At 37.2% G+C, this 21722-nt stretch overlaps 1 protein-coding gene across 1 annotated transcript in view; it reads left to right on the top strand.

Moving 5' to 3' along the window:
* Nucleotides 1-21722, top strand: part of LOC105224569 (uncharacterized) — a 239313-nt gene that overhangs the window by 208728 nt on the left and 8863 nt on the right. The window contains exons 2-7 of the mRNA XM_049453214.1: nt 9903-12123; nt 12244-12438; nt 17289-17454; nt 17521-17674; nt 18793-18935; nt 19115-19331. Of these exons, the coding sequence (XP_049309171.1) occupies nt 9903-12123; nt 12244-12438; nt 17289-17454; nt 17521-17674; nt 18793-18935; nt 19115-19331 (3096 nt within the window). The remainder of the gene's footprint in view (nt 1-9902; nt 12124-12243; nt 12439-17288; nt 17455-17520; nt 17675-18792; nt 18936-19114; nt 19332-21722) is intronic.

The raw sequence follows: 21722 nt of genomic DNA, 5'->3' as shown, positions 1-21722 counted from the left end.
TGTGGCATGTAGCGCCATCTTGTTGAAACCACATGTCAACCAAGTTCAGTTCTTCCATTTTTGGCAACAAAAAGTTTGTTAGCATCGAACGATAGCGATCGCCATTCACCGTAACGTTGCGTCCAACAGCATCTTTGAAAAAATACGGTCCAATGATTCCACCAGCGTACAAACCACACCAAACAGTGCATTTTTCGGGATGCATGGGCAGTTCTTGAACGGCTTCTGGTTGCTCTTCACCCCAAATGCGGCAATTTTACTTATTTACGTAGCCATTCAACCAGAAATGAGCCTCATCGCTGAACAAAATTTGTCGATAATAACACATTTCGAACCGAACACTGATTTTGGTAATAAAATTCAATGTTTTGCAAGCGTTGCTCGTTAGTAAGTCTATTCATGATGAAATGTCAAAGCATACTGAGCATCTTTCTCTTTGACACCATGTCTGAAATCCCACGTGATCTGTCAAATACTAATGCATGAAAATCCTAACCTCAAAAAAATCACCCGTTAAAATTAAGCTAAAACAACAAAAAGTGAACTACAACAACAAAAACATACAACATATAACAACACCAACAATAACAACAACAACAAACACTAACTAAAATAAAGGTGAGACAATAAAAAGTAAACTAAAACAAACCTATACAACAATAACAACGAAAATAAAACTACAACAACAACAATTGTTGGAAGTTGTTACTTTAAGTTTTCACATATTTCACGTTTCCCGCTACATGAGGCGTCACTGGTCAAGTGTCGAGCGGCGCCACTTAACACGCTCCACAACATGTTGCAATTGGCGCGCCTCACATGTGTCCCCAGCAAACCAGCTGCCGCTGTAGCTGATAAGTCATAGCTCACTATAGACTTTTGTTGTTGTTAACTTTACGTTGTGATTGTTGTTTGCATAGGCCTTGCAACTGTAACCGCCACATATTATGCAAGACAGACTCACTTAGGATATGAGTCAAAGTGTACCCTCATATGTATACATTCGTTTGCTTACATTTCGCTTTGCTTTATCATCATCTTTGTCCGATTGCATTTTTATTAATTAGTCAGCTTTTAAGCGCTGATAATTTCATTGGGATTAATTGAGCCAGTTTTGTTGCAAATTTGTGACATCGATCAACACAGTGGATTTAAACTTTTTTTGTTTTAATTTTTTTTTCTTCTGCCTTGAATGAGATTATAGAAAACAATTATGTAGCGCAAACTGGTTATTTGGTATAGAAAATAATTTATATAAAACTTGGGTGAGAATATGAGGGCACAGTTTTGCAAATATGAGGGTTGTCTTTTATAATTCGGAATTAAAGAACATAAATTAAAAACTAAAAATATTCACCATTAAGATCTATATACTATTTAGCCTTCGTTTGAACCAATTCTCGAAGCACTTTTGCTACTCTGTTTAAGGTATCTCCAAAACTTACGTTCTGATCACATCAACCGCTTGTTCAGGTGTCACAAAACGCTGACATCTTAGCTTATTTTGTACGTACGGGAATAGTAGAAGTCATTCGGTGCCTAGTCGGGACTATGCGGCACGTGACTCATCAAATCGATGTTTTGAGTGCTCAAAAATGCAGTTGTTTCAGTTGAAGTGTGAGAGCTCGCTTTGTGGTGGTAAAGAATGATCCCCCTTCGGTGGTTGGTTTCCCCGATTTATTGCAGGACAACTGACATACCAATGCTTGTGTAGCACTCAAACTTTACTGTTGCATTACTCCAGTGATGTGGGTGCGACAAATAGCCAAATGTCCATGCAATATTAAACGCATCAATAGTTTCCGGGACAACAACTGATTGTGGACAAACTTCACTAAATTCGGCATGGAGTGGTCTAGAAACCATCGTTAAACACTGGATCTTGATGGAGCTTCAGCGCCAGAAATTATTTAAATTAAATTTATCGTTGCACTGTTGCTGCGTTAATCCACGTCGAAAGTTGTTCTATAATCGCTCGAAAATGTCCGGTATTAAATTCCGTTTTTTGGCCAAGATGAATATTTTAAGTAACTGTAGATAACACGAATAGCGCTCCTACGTTCGATGTACGCACAATATCAAAAATGTCAAACTTTACTATAAAGTTCAAAGTCTAGGATTGCCAAATCTCTAAATATAAAAGGTCACCTTCCTTATTTCTGACGTAGACACGGTTACAGCCGAGTTAACAACAGCGCGCCAGGCGTTCTATTTTTTTTATTTTTAGCACAAATTCAAGAAACTAAATGCTGCCAGTTCCTTCTCCATCTGATCTCTCCAGCGGAATGGAAGTTTCTTCTTCATCTTCTTCCACCGGCGAAATCGAAAACCTTTAAGGCTGGTGTATTCTCTTCCATAAGGACAACATGATGTAGCTAGCCTAGTCACTGTGTCTTGATTCGCTGAACTATGTCCATGTCGCCGTATATCTTGTACAGCTCATCGTTTCATCGACTACGGTAGCCATCTGTAAAACTTTTCTCACTCCTAAGACCGATTCATCAGATGATGCATTATCTATTCCTCCGCATCTTTAAGAAGGACGGGAATGTTAAGGGACTTGTAGAGTTTGGTCTTTGTTCGTTGGGGGAGGACTTTACAATTGTCTACATCGTTTAAAGTAGCACCAATTGGCAAGTGCGATTCAGCGTTGAATTTCATAGGTAACCTACGTAGTACAATAAAGCTACTTAAATAGTTGAATAAGAGTTCCGTCATGGCACTTGGCCTGTTTCTTGAAATACGGTTCCTGAAAATGAGTTTAGAAATTAGTTCAAGCTCTGATAGCTATCCGGTCAAGTTAAAGGTTTGTTAAGGTCCTCTTGGAAAAAAATTCTCAACTCTAAAGTTCTTCTTTTTATACAATTTTCACCGTTATACAATCAATGCGTAGTCTTAGCTATACATGTATCATAGCTTGCTTAGATTTTCTAACCTTTTTAGTATCTTCGCATCTTTCTCAGGGCTTGACTGCTATAGACCATAAAATACTTAAAGAAAAGACTAAACATTCACAATTCATTCTGGAAATAGGTTGGGTTAGGTTAGATGGCTGATCTAGAGAGATCACTCACGAACTCCTGATCGCGGGTTCGAACTTATAAATTAGCTATTATTAGCCAATACAAATTTGTACAGCCGTTTAATTTCCTTTCCCGCCAGTTCGGTGGAATGTCTGAGGGTATGCGCTGTTCATGATTTCAAGGCTAGTATCGCCGCTCTGCTAACTGAGTGGATGGTCACTTCTCTAAAGGAGGCTACCCTCCGGAGCAGTAAATCTACTACTACCTTAATGGCTGAAACCTCGGTTTAGAAGACACTGCAATAGTCAAGAAGTCTGAACCTGGAGTTGATAGAGACCTCTTTAGAGTACACCATCACTGCTCTCCTCCTCCAATGGCTTCTGAAAGTAAAAAAAAGAAATCGAATATCGTTCATACAGAATTTATTAAATGCGTATTTGAATGTATAAAAAAATATTTCAACATTTGAATAGAAAATGACGGTTACCCTCCAGAATCCACAGTTTTAATTTAAGGGCCAAGGTGATATTTGGATCTTGGTCTGTGATTTTTAAATATAATTTCATTTATTTTTAATCAAAAAATAATAACAAATTAATAACTAAAATACACCAGATAATCAACATAATTTAAGAGCATTCCGCATGAGCGACTTTCACCTTGTCTGCCGCCAGTGGACGCAAATATAGATTAGCACAACGCCTTCTTATTATCAATAGCACGTCGCTCACGCGGTCAATCAATCATGCGAAGAGCCGCTTTGGCGGACAAACTTTCAGCAAAATTTCACTGCAATCAAACAAAATGCGGCTTTTAATTAACATTTGTGGCAATTAATTTAACATAAATAGAGCATGCCACATATAAGTGGCAGCACATAAAAAAAACTATATAAACATATTTTTTCTGTAAAGCACTTGCCACACACACAAGTATAATAAACAAGCATGCGGTAGCAGCTTTGCTTGCGAAATTCGTGCAACACCTGCCCACGTACGAAAGATTATCTGCCACAGTATGCTTTTTATGCGCCAAAATTCGTTTATATTCCGTGTAAGTATGTATATTTGTTTGTAGGCAGTTGTGATGTGTTGACAGGCATTCTGCCTGAAGCCACGGAACCTGTCTGCCCATCAGCGCGCGTAATGAAATTTACCTGAAAAGCACTTTAAAAGCGCTCTTCAGCAAACACAAGCTGCCACACATATTATTGCGTACATATTTTGTTTCATGTAGGTATGTTTGTTTGTGCCACAAGTCAATCCGTTGCATAGTCAGTTGATGCATGTGCCTGCCTTGCGCCGTCAAGCCGGGTAACATGAGCAAGTGGCTGCCACAAATTTCATACAATGAAGTGGGTCAGACTTACGGCCACAACGACAAAGTGCCACCACGAATGCTACACTACGCTTGAAGGTAGCAACCCACGCAGTTACCGTCCACACGGCGAGTGAAATGACCGAAATGACTGAGCAGTCAAGTCGCTGCGGAAAATGGTTAAAAAAATGAAAAGTGGAGCGCAAAGAATTAGTTTTGCCTACATGTCAGTCTGGCAGTTAGTCAGGCAGTCAGTCAGTCAGTTAGTCAGTCAGTCAGTCAGTTAGTCAGTCAGTCAGTCAGCTGATAATTGTAAAGCATGCCACATTCGTTAGTGCCACATATTGCCACTTCAGTTGGGCTGCCACTCGGACGCGGCGTCCATCACTAAGTCACTCAGTCATTCATCTAAAAGCCGTCCAGCCATTGACTAGTAACAACGGTAACATCATTTTGCAACACAACTGCGCATTTGTCAAAAATTTCACACAACTTGCCACATGCTGTGCGCAACAAACATACTACCACATATTTTCGTACTTGAAACACCACTACTAACACCAAAAATAGTAAAGTGTGGTAGTCCGTCGCAGTGGCAGACCAGAAATTAGCGCATCTGCGCTGCAACTCGCAGTGGCACAAAGTTTTCAATTTACATGTACTTACCACTGCCATTGCTGCAGCTAGCCTCCGCTAGAGTGTCCGTGCATTTCGCGCTTCGCTTCATTTTGTGTTGTCCGTAATCGCTGCAACGTCAATGTTGCAATTAGAGTTGCCGTTGGCTACCGTTTGCAGCATGCAACCGCAAAAGGTAACTTACCGAGTCGCCTTCATCGTTTTATCTATCGCATTATATTTATGTGTATGTGTGTGTGTTTATGTGTTTGCAGCCTACGTGTCAGTTCATTGTCGACTTGATGCCTAACAACTGTTTATTTGTGGCTCAGCCACTAAGCAATTGCTAGATTAATTGTAATGAGCTGATATGACTGTGGCATGCAGCATGCACTTATATATGTGTGTATCTGTGTGTGTGCGTTTGTTTGGTTGGCAGTCAAGGAAGTGCTCACGTGATTGCTGCTACATATTATTGTTTGTCTCATTTACTGAGCAACAGCATACCAGTTATTACCTTCTTGGTTGGAGAGTTTAGACTTTTCTTCTTGGTTTAGTTGGATGGCTTATACTCAGAATATTGATTCTTGCGTTGTGTGAGAAACTCGTTTAATTCTGTCTTCATATATGAATTCATATTATTATCTCAAATATTCCGTTGAAGTTCAATGGTTTTGGAGATGTCGGAATTTGCTGTCTCAAGACTAGTTTCCAACCGATTTATGTCAAAAGTGATATCAAAGATTGAAACAATCGAACGAAGAACAATTTCTCCAAACATTTCTCAAACCAAATAAACAAATATTAAGGTTCTCAAAAGTTTATTTGTTTACAATGTGGACCTAGCGTTTACTGCTAAAAGATTTTTTGAAATTTGGCAAAAAAATATAGTTAATTCAGCAACATACAAGACATAGGCATTATAAGTGATTGAGGTACGTTTTGTATATTGTTTCCTCAGATCTTATAGTTCTTTGCATTTTGTATGTATATATTTGCACAGATTTCCGTTCCATTATAAATGAACTGTTTGGACCTTATAAGTGCGGTCTTAGACCTTGTAAATCCACCACAGACCAGTTTTCCATAATATATCAAACCATCTAGAGGGCCCTGGACAAGCAGTTCGACAACACAGCACTTTCGACAACACCGATAGTAGCTGCCTGTTCGATGTGTCTAAATTTGGCATACTTATACGACTGAACTATTGGTACTAATTTCTTAAACCATTAGTCCACTGCTTCTCATATCCCTTACCGATTTGGATATGAGACGCCTGAGAAAGATATATAAAAGACTTATCTTAAATCACAAAAAAAAAAATAAAACAAAATAAAACTTATTGAGTGGCAAGCCTGAAATGAAATACACAAAAGACACGTAAGCGAAATGCCACTGCAATGCGACACACATAATTTTATTGCCGTAGTCAATAATGTTGCACTAATTTATGTGGCATGCACAACATGTTCACCTGATTGCCACAAACGTTAATGAAATGCCATAATGTTTGGCATAACTTCCCAACATGCGCTGGCACATTTGCGGCAATCAGCCAGACAGTCAGACAGTCGGTCAGTTAGTCAGTCAAACAATTTGCTGCAAATGCAATCAACAATGTAGCAAGTGGCACGGAGCACTTAAATTTCGTGGCGATCTCAACTGATGTGTTGCATGTTGAAGAGCCTCTGCAATGATATTGAGTTGTTGTTTGCCAGTAGTGCTGGCACTAAATGAGAGTAACTAAGTCCGTGTACAGTGTGTGTATGTGGTAAACGAACTTTGCATGCGCTCGTCGAAACGATGCGAAACGAACATGCCATAAGCGATTGATTGATGGCGGTAAACGAACTGACAGCCCCAGCCATAACCATCAAGATGTGGCAGATTGGCAGCTGAAAAGTCAGTGCATTTTTATGCAAATCATAGGAACAACACGAGGGCTTTGCGAAGTCGAAGACCTATCTAAGCCCTACGCAACGTAATTATATGCTTAGTTTAGTTTATAATTGAAATAATGGCTTATTACAATTTCGTATGAGTCCTACAAGTCCAGCAAGCGCAAAAAGTAAAGGGATTCAACACACTCTGTGGCATTAAAACCGCTCTGACCTACACCCCACCCTAACCATTATTAAATATGCAACGTGCAACATATGTAAAATGAATCGCTTGCCATTACAAGCCAAAGAATTCAATTAATCAAATCGAGCATTTGTGTACTTAGACTCGATTGGTCCTTCAGCATGTTCATTGTGCTGTCTTCAGCAAGTTCACCACATATAATTATACTTACACATGTACGAATGAGTGTGTGCGTTTGTGGCAAAATACCTCAAGTTAAATCAATAATAATAACAAATTGTTGCATTTTCCATTGGCAATTTGTTTTCGCATGCATCCATCACTGACAGGCGAACTATTGATTTCTTCTTCGGTCCCAGCGCAGGACCCTGCCCTTCACAACATGTCATTATGAATTTTACTTGGCATGTGGTATCGACATTGGCCAATTGATTCGAATAGTGATTTGAGCGTTTATGCAGATGGATTGATTGTTAATAGCTTTGGTGCATTTTTATGCTAAGATAGTCATTAACTAGACGCGACGTCAATTTTTGCGTCGAACAGGAGGGCGTCGTTAGCTCTAGCTCACTGACGCCACAATCGTGCACTGATAGAATTTTCTCAAGGGATTGCAGTACTGAAGTAAAAATACAATTTTTAGCGGAGAGTTTACATATAAAATTTTGATTTTGGTTGGTCACTTTGTAAGACAGCTTTGATTGCTGCGTTGCTTTAGACAATATTACATGCCAAAATTTGTGAAGAAATCGAGAAATGAAAGTATTTTCCATACAAAGACGTGATTCCGATCATTTAGTTCATATGACAACTATGTGCTAGATTGGTCCGATATGATTGATTCCAACAAATGAGTGGCTTTTTGGAGAAGCGTGTGCAAGGTTTCAGCTCGATATCTCAAAAATTGAAGTGGCCCATTGGGCGGAACTCTGAGGACATGCAGGCTACAGCAGAAGATAATCAAAATTATTGTGCTGAAAAATATAATGGAAATCCATTTTCTTTCTCTTCTTCTTTGGCAGTACAACGGTGGATCGGTCTGGGCCGAGAACACAAAACTTCGCCAGTAGTCTCTATACTTTGCGGGTTCATGCCAGTTTTATTTAGAAGTACATCTCAATACAGGTGTATTGAAGTTAAAATAAAATTTGTTTCTTCCATAGAATGCTTGAGCGACTTGGCTTTCTTTGTCCACCTGCGGGTCTTGAATCGAAGAAAAATCATCTTTCAGGCAAATGGCATGCCCTAATCAGTGCATTCGTTGAATTGGTATGCGTTTAACTATATGCATGTCGCCGTAGAGCTCATACAGTTCGTGGTAACCCAGAGTAACTGATAACAAAAGTTATTCTTTCCTTGATTTTCAAGCTTAGATTTTTGATGGAATTCGTGCTGATACCGAGCTATAAAAATTCCTTCACTTTTTCAAATTTATAACTATTTATCAGCACTCTTTTATTAAATCCATTAAAATGGCACCAAACAAAGCTGATAAATCTCTTCTGCGTTGATTTTGCTGTTTGACTTGTTCTTGACTTCTACACTTTTAATTAAATCTTGAAAAGATATTGAGTGTCCACTGCAGACCTTTAGCTACTGTTGGAATTTCTTTTACCCAAATGTTAATTAAAAATGGTTACAAGAGCCTCTACAGTTAGTAAAATTGCATTCCTTAGTTCTGATCTTATTATTATACATGTTTCCGTTTTAATTTTACATGCTGTTATAAAAATGGGATCCAATTAGATTGAGTTGAAACTTTCTGTTCTGTACCTTCGAAACCTTGTGCCTGATTCATCAAAAAAACTAGTATATACCATCTGATGAAATCGTAATTAGTGTAGCAGTTTGTTTACGACGCCAAAAGTTTCTCTGGCGATTTTTACCATGAAAAAAAAAATCAACAAGGAGTTTGCTTGAACTTTTGTGTGTTTTATCGTAGCTCCGAAATCATTGAAATTATTGCTGAAGTGTTTCCGGAAGTCTATTTTATCGCGAACGCAAACATTTGAGTAGCACAAAGCATTAAGAACAAATAGTGAGATCATCGAAAACTTACCCATGCGAGTCATCCGACCATGACGATTACATCAAAAAATATAAAGAAACTGTTGCATCAAACAGATAACGCCATTTATGAATCGACTGATTTTGGTTTAGGTTATTTTAGGTATTAAGAGAGTGTCAAAGCTGGACTCTTACCAAAAGTCTCAAAGACGACATCGAGTTGAGATGACCGACTATTCGATGCCTGAGATTTAAGCTAGAGATTTCGACGATATTTGGTCGCTTTGGGCCGGTTGATTGGTTACCAAGAGCGTGGCAGCGGAAATGCTCCAATCATCGAAAATTGGACTCAACGGATAGACCATCTGAAGCATAGCAGTGGTCAACTTTTAAAATCGATTATTTTCAAAAAATAAATGACAAAGAATGTTCCATCGAATGATCATAATTATTCCTCATTAAATTTGAAGTTTCTGTGTTTTAAGTTTAAAAAAGTAGAGAACCTTGAAATGGATCCCCCTTTAGGTCATATTTGAGTTAAATATTGAAAGTGTTTTTGATGACTTTATAAAAAAAAATATTTGGGTCATTCCTTATCTTCTCGATAGTAAATAGTATGGAGGAGGATAAAATTGGTTAAAGGTTTTTATGATTTTGTTTGTAAGTAAGTGAAGATCTGAACTAGTAATTTGAAACAAAATGGCAACTTCCATATATATGAATGCTAAACTTCGGCTCTAGAAAGCTATCATCGTATTTATGCAAATCATGTTCGTTAACTCCACACACACATGCTCATTTAATTTACAACTAAACTAACCGATTCTTCTTCTTTTCTTCTGTTAACTGCAGGCAGCTCCACAGAATTGGCACCATCGCTTTTGGGCATCTATGACACCTTAACGAGTGCGCTCGAGGCTAGCAACAAAAATACAAACAATAACACTAACAACAATAATAATAGTAACATAAATCAGCACAGCAGCAGTGACGAAAATATAAAAATAAGCGAAAACGGCGACGAGAACGCCTGCAGCATTGACGAACATTCTAACGGTAATGTAAGCGCGGCAAGCAATCACAGCGACTCACCGACGCTCAGCAATAAGAGTAGTCGCAGTTCAAGTTTCAGCGCAGAGGAAAAGTTAAGCGGCGAATATAGTTTCCATATAGACGGTTACAACAACAACAATAACAATAATTGTAGCGACAACAACGGAAATAAGAGTAATTGTTACGCTGTAGGGGAAGAGCAGCAGCAGCAACCTTCACATTCGCCTTCACCTGCGCCACCAAAGCGACAGCTAAATGAACAGTCCCCAGAGGCCGGAGCTTCTTTGAGTGCTTCCACGGACAGCGGCTTTGGCGGCGGTCGCAACAGCACGCTTGCTTTGCTTAACCTCGCCTATAGCAATAGCCACAACAACAGCTATAACGGCGTACATAATCACAGCATAAAGCACGCTTACAGTGCGAGTAGTCGCAGCCTCAATTCGCTCTCATCGTCGTCCTCGTGCAGTCAACGCAGTAGCAGCAGCGGCAGTGGAAGCGGTAGCGCATGTCATAATAGCCCCACAGGCTCACGCTTGTCGCGCGAAACGCCATTCGTCCACAGCTCGGACAGCAGCGGCAGTCTTAACAGCCCCAGCAAGCATCGCAATCAAATACGCATACTGTCACCTAATGTCCAACGCATAATTACACACTCTGATGCGGAGCGCGTGGAAACTGTGGACATAGATGCGCTACAGCAACAACCCACACACTTGACGAGTCCAACACAATCGCCGGCGCTACATCACCGGTACGTGAAAAAAGCGCCACCACCAAGCGCGACTTCAACGCCGAACAGCATTCACAAAGTAAAGCTCTCACATATACCGCTCTCTAAGATTACCGGCAAGCTAACGCAGTCGGGTAGCGAATTAGTTGAGACCTTCGATTCCAGTTCCGAATACTTAGATGCGCTCAATTTTCACTCGTATACTGAAGCGAAGCCCGCGCGCGGTCTAAAGAAGCCACCGACGCCGGCTGTAGTTGCCATACCGTGTTTGGAGGGTTCTATTGGAGATGGTGAGGTTACACCGACAAATCAAAATACCTCAACCGTAAAATCGAACGATTCGCTTGGTGCTTTCAACTTTAGCACCAACTACAAGTTATCACTGCCGAATTATGAACGCCAAGAAAGTATTAAACTAATTGAAATGGAGCAATTGGCCACCACATCGCAAATGTTGACTGCCGCATGTGCACCGCCGCCACCAACCAGCTTGCCACTGGCGGTGGAACACCAACAAAATCACAATCACAATAATAATAATAATATAAACAACAATAATAATATCTCTAGCGCGCTCAATACACCACCACCAATACCATCCAAAGAGTTTATCGCCACTGCACCTTTGTCACCCTCTGATTTTGTTGAGACTTTGAACTATCCGCTAATCACAAAAGACCTCGTATCGCTTACGCTCAGTGAAAAGGACAGCATGAACTCATCCATGACAAGCGTTGAACTCATCGAAGCTATTAATAAGCCAGTGATCTCTAAACCTTTAGTGCGCAGTTCGTCGGCCGCCTGTGCCTCAACTGTGTCCGGTTCACCGATGCTCACCTATGCGCGCTCCAAAAGCTTGGCAGCGAAGGCCAATACTTTGGGCGGTGCGGTACCAATAAAATTGCCCACTGCACAGCAATTGGAAGAGCTTGAGGAGGCGAGCAAAATGTCGGCGGAGAGCTTAGATCGTCTAACTGATATTAAGTCAAAGTTTTCGCCAAAAGAGTCACGCAAAGGTGGTCCAATGTTGCCAGAGATTGCCAAACTCAAACATCGTCCGCTTTCTTCGTCTTCCATTTGCTCAACATCGTCTAGTTCCAGTTCCGGTTCGGATCATCTGAATGGCAAGCTGGCCACATCGTATTTGGCGAGTGTTGAGAGTCTGGCCGATCAAAGTGAGAATGAACTTATGGATCCGCATAGCGGTATGACAGTTTTAGAGCGCGCTATGCTAGAGATAGTCGACTCTGAGCGCAGTTTTGTGGAGGACTTGGGGCAGGTCATTAAAGGGTGAGTGCACAAATCGATTTTACAAATCTAAATTTCGTTTTCTCTTAGTCGTTTCATAAGACAATTTTTCTGTATATTCATCTTAATTTTAATTTTAAACTTTTAAATATCATTTTACAGTTATCTATCGGATTGGAAGGAACGTGCCTGCCTACGTTATGACGAACTGAGAATACTCTTCTCCAATATTGAAGAGATTTATGAGTTCAACTCGACGCTCCTGAAGCAGTTAATCAACTCTGGTATGGACCCAGGAAAAATAGCGAAATGTTTTATTGAATTGCGCGAAAGATTTGATGTATACACAACATATTGGTAAGTGAACATCAAGGACAATACTTTTCTGAAAGATTACGCCATTTTGTATCTCGTAATTCCTAATTTAGACATTATATTACGCGATTGAAGAAAAATCATTCAAATTCCCTCTCTTGGGTTTGTTTTAAGGATATGTCAAAAATTTTTGAAGCAAAATGGCGGTTACATTTTTCAAGAGAAACTGCCCGAACGACGGTGTTTCTTGGAACTCGTCCTAACTGAAAAAATTAAAAACGACATCTTATTCTTTATAATATTATTTTACAAACTTCCCACAAACTTGTTCTGTAAACAATTGCCAGCAAAGTCAGCTCTAAGAACGACAGAATCCCCCCCTACTAGTCATTTGTAATAAGGTCATTCTAAGAAGCAAGTTCCCGTTTCTACCCAATACCACGGATTTTTGAAATCCTTTAGAAATAAACTTAAATTCGGTCCCCAATATTGCCTTCCCTTCCAGAGAAGTTTGGGATAAGGGTGAGATGGACGGAGTCACAAGTATAAGTATCTATACGGATCAGTCCATAGTGAATAATCGAGTGGGAGGTTGTGTGTTTTATGCAAAATTAGATAGCAGAATCACAAGCACTGCCGTTTTTTCCAAGCGGTGATTACAGCAATTAAAAAAAATATCTTTATGCTGACAAAGATCCTGAACACAACAAGAAATATATTTATACTTATATATACAAATAGTTAAAAGACTTTGAAGTCATGAAAGTAGCTTAGGCTTCAATTACAGATAGTGAAATAATGCCTTGATCTTGATCTATTTGTGGATTTAGCATCCTATTTCACTGTAAACACTTTATGGGTTCCAGAACATAGTGATATTTCTGGTAATTGTGAAGCAAATGAATTAGTCAGATCAGGCAATACCCTACAATTAGATTCTGATAAGGAGAGACTGGCGAATTCTAGATATTTAATAGACAAACATGTTACAGATTTGCTGAGCCTTGCTATAGATCAGATTGTTCAACAAGCAGACAAACATGCCAAGAATGGAATATGAAAAAGCTATAACCTTAGAACTCTACTAGGAAACATGGCAGCGGACTAGGGAAACCATAAAACGATTATTGTAGAAACTGCCAAGGAAAAGAAACGATTATAGAACAGCTTCTGTGCGAATACAAGGCGAAATTATTCAACAACAATCGAGGGTTTCTTGGCGATGTCTCGGAAGTTGTATATATATAACTTTATGTATTGATGAACTTCATCAGGATCACATAGCAGTTCAGAGAGAACATAACTTTTCATATTAGGTGTGCGACTTTGTTAAAATATTGCTAAAACTAAAGCGTTGCCTACATTTAGGCGAGGGTTAAAAACTTCACTAAATTAGTTGGGGGAATATTACAGGAATAGAACCAAAATTTAACAGGAAGAGAGGTAAAACTGTTTCCAATAAAATAAAAAAAAAAACTTGTTCGAAACCAAGAATAATGCTTAGCTTGGCTTTGCATGTCTAAGGATCGGTCAATAATTTTTTAGTTCCTTGTAAATTCCTGTTTAATACATATGTATATAAATATATTGTCTCACTTCTCTCGTTTGTCCAATCAGATTTCGCACAAGCGACTTGCCAATTTCGTGTGGCTGATTTTATTATTTCAAATTCATACGATTTTCTTTTCACCCGAACAGACACCAAATTAAATTTTATTTGCACACCAAAAGCAATGGTGCATGGCAACAACAACAGCGCTAGCCAGCTTTACGATGCCTCAACATGGTTAATCAGTTAACAGAGCATGAAAGTGGTAGAAGCGTGTTCTACTAAAACAAAAAGAGAAATAAATGAAATTTAAAACAGAAAAAAAGAAACAATCAGAAACTAAACCAGAAGAAAACGCTGATCTTGATTTCTTTACGAGAACAAGAACAACAAGGTAGAAATTAGAAAAGCGAAGAAAAATTGCGCTTTTGCGGTTTCCCATTGTGTGCACACAACTTTCTTAGTAGACACTGTGTAGATAGCTAGAATATTGCCTGCAGAACCTAGTTGCTGGCCTAACGCAAACGTGGCAGACAGCACTGCAGCGAGTGATAGCATAACAGCGATAGACACGCAGCCAGTTGAGACGACAGTCCAGTTACTTCATTTGGCAAACGGCCAGCCAGCCAGTCCACCAAGCAATCAAGCAGCCAGTTAACTATGCAGACAGTCATGCCGTCCGCCACAAACACACAAAACATACACGCAGATAGGTGTCTAGTTAGCTTGCTCGCTAGACAGTTAGACAAGCGTTGAGTGCTGCTCTACTAGCTGCCTCCAAAAGCGCGCAGCGCTGCAACCAAGCTGGTGGATATGGATGGTCGCTTAGATTGGTGGCTGCTTAGAAGTTCGTTGCTGTCAAACACGGCATCTATTACTTACTTGCTGTTTGTCTGTTTGTTGTTATTGTTATTGTTATTTTTATTGTTTTTGCGCTTATACGCTTCGCTGGCATTCATATTTACCACAACTTGCAGGCATAGTTGGGAGTCTTGAGCTCCGCTAGATACGCTGATAGATATTCAGCATGAAGTGATGACATTACCAATAAGCCATTCGGACAGTTCTGGGCTAACTGTGCAAAACTGCGCTGCACAGCTTTCGTGGGAGTGCTGCGCTATCAGTGCGCTGGCGGTTGTTTTCTGTCACTGTCAGTTAGTTGAGTGCACGCTGACAGGCGAACAAAACACGTTTCGAGTACTTGTTGCCTGCTTGCAAGCTGCCACAGCACACCGTGTTGGAATCTCTTGTTGGCAACAACAACAACAACAACAAGAGCAATTGCAAGTAAAGTAAATGAAAAATGCAAAAATGACGATTTCATGATTGTGATTTGCATTCTTTACTGCTGCCATCACGCTGCCACCAAATGGCGCGCTGCAGCGCGTCACCACCCTCAAGCTCGCCTTGGCCGCTTTGAGTGACATTCTGTCGCTTTGGTATTTGACTCCTACTGTCAGTGCAATTTATGTGCTATACTTGCATATTTTTTTTATTACTCCGCCAAAGCTTTGCGTTTTTGACAGTTGCACTTTGGTTGGCATTTGAAACTTTTGTTTGCAGTGACCCTGCCAGCGCTTGGAATTCTCTATTTGACAATGGTGATTTTTATTGGGCGATAAGTGTTTGTTTTGTTGTCGGAGTAACAAAAAAAAATAATAAAAAATGCTTAGTAAGACAATAAACATTTAAGCTTGACTCGGAATAGAGTTCAAAATTAATTCGAGTTGAGTTGTTAAATCTCAAATGTTGTTTTTCAACTGAGCAATCATGACATTCCCAAAGAGGAGGACATTTTTTTTTGTAATAATATGACATTAAAGAATAAAAGAAAGAAAAAGCGCGAACTTCGTTTGCACGGAAGCTATAATACCCTCCACAGATCACAAAAATTCTATAAAAAAATAATTTCTCTTCTTGGTCGGATAGAAATCGGGATCCGTAACGGTTATGTCGACCCGACTGTTGTGCGAACGGTACTGCGATATATATTGCATCGCTGAATTGGTCGAAAGAGACCGGCATAGTAGAAAAAAATAAAAAAAAAAAAAATAAAAATAAATAATATTCAATAAAAATACCGCAAGACTATTTTGACAACCCCATATTATTTTTTTAGTCTTCGTTAAGGAAAATTCTAAATTATTACCTTTATAAACTATTAATACAAAGTTGTCCTTTATGGAGTTGCCACCTGCCCAAAAACACAATTTAATAAAAATTAATTTTTTTTTATTTGAAATTTAACAGCGTTTAATAAAACAAATATTTTCAAGCGCTTTTGTATTTTTTTTTTAGATAGAGTTGCCACCTTTATACAATTTTTAAATTTATATCATATGACATAAAATTATTCCCTTAATTTAAAGTACAAATAATATTCTTAAATACTTACGTTAATATATTGATCGAACAGTGTTGCCACCCTTAATATAACAAGCAATATATGATAATCTATTGTAAAATAAAAAATTACTTTAAAATTGACAGCCTAAAATCATAATAAGGAATGCCAAATTTTTACTGAGCTGCCACCTGACGAAAACATAATTAAAAAATAAAATAAATAATTAATTTCGAAATTTAACAGCGTTAAATAAAAAACAAAATATTTTCAAAAGCATGCATTTAAATGTTGGTAGGAAAGAGTTGCCACCTTTACGCAAATTCTAAAAGCACGTACATATGTATATCAAATGAAGTAGAGTGATTCGCTACATTGACAAAGCCGGAAATTTTCTGAAGCGCTTGCGTTAAAATATTCGTTAAACAGAGCTGCCACTCTTAATAAAATTATACAAATATAATTACATATTGCAAATTACTTCATTTTTTTTAAGAATTTGTAAACTTGAATTTAAAAAATAATATTTATTCGCCAAAAGAACAAAAAAAGCTTGTGGCTTTAACTTTGGTGATGCCATCTTGAGGACATCCCTTTCTAACGTCTTCATTGCAAAATAAAATAACCAAAATGAAATGAAAAAAATAATTTTCGGACGATATGAGGTCAGGAAGAGGTTGTGGTGCGGGTGGTTTAAATTTTAAGGTTAAAGAAAGGTTTTCGGCAAAACTACGAGTTCAATGAAAATCCTATAAATTTTTATAGGACAGAATTTACAATTCCTCAAAATGGCCTCAAAATTTATGTGAAAAAGCAAAATACCCCAGTTTTGGGTTTTTTATAAATTTTATGTTTACTAAGAACTAGTTGCTCCAACTATTTAAATAAAATATATTTATTACCAAAACATTTTCATAATTTAAATTTCGTAAATATTATAAGATGTTTTTCATGTGCAATATTTCTTAACGATTTCTTCTCTTCTCCTCCTCCTTACAGTACAAGTTATCCTGAAGCCATATCACTGCTGACCAAACTGTTACAGGCCACACACACCAACGCACTGCTGACGTCCACACAAAAAATGTTGCAACACAAATTGCCACTCGGCTCATATTTGCTGAAGCCGGTGCAACGTATACTTAAATATCATCTGCTTTTGGACGTAAGCACCCGACAAATATTTTCTATACTTTTACTTATTTATATGCTGTTGTTGTTTCCCTTTCAGAACCTTCGTAAGCATTGCGATGTGAAGGAAGTGTTGCAAGCCTACGAAATCATGCGGCAAGTGGCGCGTAATATCGATCAGGTGAAGCGTAAGTTGGAGCAACAAATAAGAGTTAAAGAATTATCTGGCATATTGGACGGTTGGTTGGGACCAGGTGAGTTCAAAAAAGGAGAAATGTACATACATATATGAAGCTTAAGGTTTTGATACTGAAAATAAAATTAAAAGAAAATGATTACCAGTAATAAATAATATTAGCAATTATATTGTTTTTTTTAACAAACAGTCAGAGTTAGTGTTGTTTTGAAAAAAATTTACCTGGAGGGAGTGGCCATATGATTTAAAAAAGTAAGGGCAATAAAAATGCGCAATACGGAAAGAGATTCGAATAAAACACTTTTAACACTTATTTTTACAAATATTAATTTTCGGAGTTGCCACCATTATTAATTGACTAAATATTTTTTGTAAGTGAAAAGAGAAAAGAAAAAAATCGTAATAAAAATGTATGTTAAGTAATTTAATTAGGTAGTTTTTTGAGAACAATTTTAATATTCAGAGCTGCCAACTGACTCTTATTTTTTTTTTAATTTTTATTGTGAAAATTAAATTAAAACGAGATATATGGTCATATTCAATAAAATAATATCTTGCTTTGTTTATTTAGCACTAAATTTTTTGCTTGTTTTTTAATTATTAACTTTTATTGGGTTGCCAGATGGACTTAATTCATTAAATATTTCAAGATTGCGTTTAATTTAGACATAAATGCCAAGTTTTGAAAGTTTGAATACTATGAAATTTAATTAGTAAGCCTTGTTTGCAAAATTATTATTTTTCAGAGTTGCCACCTGACTTTTATTTTTTCATATATTTTTTGGATATTAAGTGAATTTAGTACTGTTTGCGTACTAAACTAAATGTTAAATAAATGTTGAATTTGAAAACGTAGTTGCCACCTTTCTTAAATAAATTTACATTGACAAAAAAATTTGAAAATAGCAATAACCTTATGAAAAAAATTATTATCATTAAATTAATATAAGATTTAATATTGGGATGGTAGTTGCCATCTTAACAAAAAAAAATTATATTGATAATTAAATAAAAATTTTAAAATTTCAAAAATTAAAAAAAAATAGGTTATTAATTAAATGAGATCTATTACAGTATATACTATGATGTTTATATAATATTTATTTGATCTTCTTTAAATATTAAGCCTATTTATAACAGCTCTACATATCATTTTCACTTTAATTATTTTCCTAGAACTCACCGTTTTGGGCGAACTCCGCCAAGAGGGTCTCCTCATGGAACACAATAAGCCACGCATGGTCTTCCTTTTCGACACGATGCTGATCATTACCAAGTCCAAAGAGGACAATCGTCTGCAATTCAAGAGTTACATACACGTAAGTTGTAACCACAAAAGTCTACAAAGAAAACACGTATCTTTGCCACACCAGTTTCCATTTCGTTGGTGGCATATTTCGCGCGCCATTTTTTACTTTTACTATAAATTTCTATATTTGTTTTTGCGCTCATGCATTTCCTTTCAACTGTTTTGCTTTCGTTTTTTTCTCGCACACAGCAAAATAATCTAATGCTAAGCGAACATTTACCCGGCGAACCGACGAGCTTTTATGTAATACCCTACCATGAGCCGCGTAATCAAATCAAATTGACAGCCAAAAATCGTGACCAGAAACGTCTCTGGGCGCAACACATTAAAGGAGTCATACTCGAGAAATTCGACAACATACCAAATCGCGCTAAGGAGTTGGTCTACAAGTTGGGCGATGAGGAAGGTATGAAAATGCACACACACAAAAATAAAAAAATAAACATACACATATGTATTTATACACACACACTTACATTGCTTATGAGCTGCAGCTAGTTGGGCGGCAGTGCTACATACCTATACATATGTACATACGTTAATAACGGGAAGCGGTTGCCACCGTTAGCGCTCAAAACTGCTAACAACTGAAATTATTTGTTTTTGGCGGCAACAACAGCAGTCGCTTGGTAGTTTGTCATGTTTAGTTAGCGCGAATTTCGATTTTTGAAGATTTTTTAAAATTTTTTTTTTCATAGTTTCTTAATATTTTTTTCCTTTTTTTAATTATTTATACTTTTTTATAATTTTTAAATTTTTGTTATTCATTTTTTTCATAATTTTTCGATATTTTTTTTTTTAATTTTTTATATTTTTTTTTATAAGTTAAAAAAAAATTATTATTAATATTTTGGTAAATTTTTTAATTTTTATATATTTTTTTCACATACATATAATACATATGTTTACATACACTTATTTCATACAAATCCATGCATACTCCATTGTGCCTTACATAAGTAGGTTCCTATGGAATTCAACTTGCTTCATTCCCAATTGCTTCGTTTCGTTTTCTTTATCCAACTTTGTCATGTCGCCTGTCAACGCTCCGTTTTTTATTTCCTTTGGCTTTTCGCCTTTTTACTATTATTTTTTATTTATTTTTTCTGTTTATTTAAATTGAAAGTTTTCCCTTTCATTGTAACTTGTCGCGGCGTCAATGTGGCGCTTCTGTGCCTCACCATAAGCCGCCGTGTAAAAGGTGAGGTGACAGTTATACAGCAAAAAAGGAAGAAACTGAGAAATATGTGTCGAGAAAGCAGTTTATTTGAAGCATGTTAGTATACAATTGTTTTAACCAAAGTGTATTTACTATTTTTATTTATTTCTATTTTATTTTTTTCTTTTGATTTTATGTCGCTTTTTATTTATTTATTTATTATTTTATTTTTCTGCCACGAAGTGTGGTATGCACGAATATGTGAATAGGGAAATATTTGCGCTTAGGGAAATTCAGATAATTGGCACATTTTGACTTGCCACATAAATGATTTATAGTTTTTGGCGTTGAGCGTGCGCAGTGTAGCCCTTTTTTCGGTTAGCTATATTTCTTATCGCTGTCAACGCTGAAAATTAATGCGCACAAATCGAATACATACGAAATTTGTTTGCCCAAAAATTGACATGCAACATATAATGCAAGCAATTAATTATTTGGAACAAGTCAGGGTATAGTTCCTGGAATCAGTTTTGAGTTGTACTAGGTGTGAAGTTGACATGTTTTTAGAAATTATCTTCGGTTAAAATTAATCAGTAAACATTTTCAGGATTTTTGTTTCTAGTTGGAGGTACTATTTTCAGGAAAATAAAATAAACAAGTAAGGAAAACGTTAACCAGAGGATCGAAATTCAAGCAATTTTATATGCACATATACCATATATAATTCATATACATATATGGGAGTTGTGGTAGTATCGACCCAATTTTATCAATTTTTACCAGCACTAGATACTATTAACATGCCACATACTAAAAATGCTCCCTGGGTTTCATAACTATATGGAGCGAAGTCATCGGGATTTAATCAGTTTTTTTATAAGAGGGCTGGGTCAAGTCCATTGTATTCATTTTAGGTACAAAGATACACTGTCATCAGTAAAACACCTCTTTTTTTCATTGAGATAACTCACATGATGGCCGATATATACGGTACAAACTTATCCGGAAGTTCGAAAATCTTTATCTTATGTAACCCATTTTTGATACACAGAATTACTAATGTTATGAAAGGATTCTGGAACCTAGGAGCTTGACATAATTTAAAGGCATTATACGTTGAAAGCTTTATGATTTGTGTACTGGAAAGTGAAGGAATCAAGTGGAAATTAAAATCCTGCTATATGCGAAGAAGGCGTGATACGATTACCCGGCTCCCATGAAGCCCTTTCATACCATCCCTGGTGTAAAATTTTATGCCTCTCTCGTATTTTGTTATTGATTTGTAGCACTTTTAGTAGTTTAACACCGTTATATGGAAACGTAGCGGGGGTTATCTTCTGATTGCAATAATTTTTAGACAGTCGGTAGGAGTACTTAACGAATTTATTCTGAGTGAACTTGGCTCTTTTAGGTTTAGTGTTAGTAACAATAACTGGATTGTTGTTTGTTGGAATCTCCTCAAAAGTGGTAAATCCATATTGGTATGCATTACAAGTTAGCGTATGATATGTTGTAACCGAATTTATCCATAATATCTAATATATAGTACTTGCCATTGAAAGCAGTCCCACCTCATTAGATTACATTACTTCACTTACTTTTTATCCTAACCTGAAGCCAAAATATTTTATGTTATAT

The sequence above is a fragment of the Bactrocera dorsalis genome, chromosome 3 (assembly GCF_023373825.1).
Source record: "Bactrocera dorsalis isolate Fly_Bdor chromosome 3, ASM2337382v1, whole genome shotgun sequence".
In the NCBI taxonomy this organism is placed as follows: domain Eukaryota; kingdom Metazoa; phylum Arthropoda; class Insecta; order Diptera; family Tephritidae; genus Bactrocera; species Bactrocera dorsalis.
This window is presented reverse-complemented; position numbering and strand designations above follow the sequence as displayed.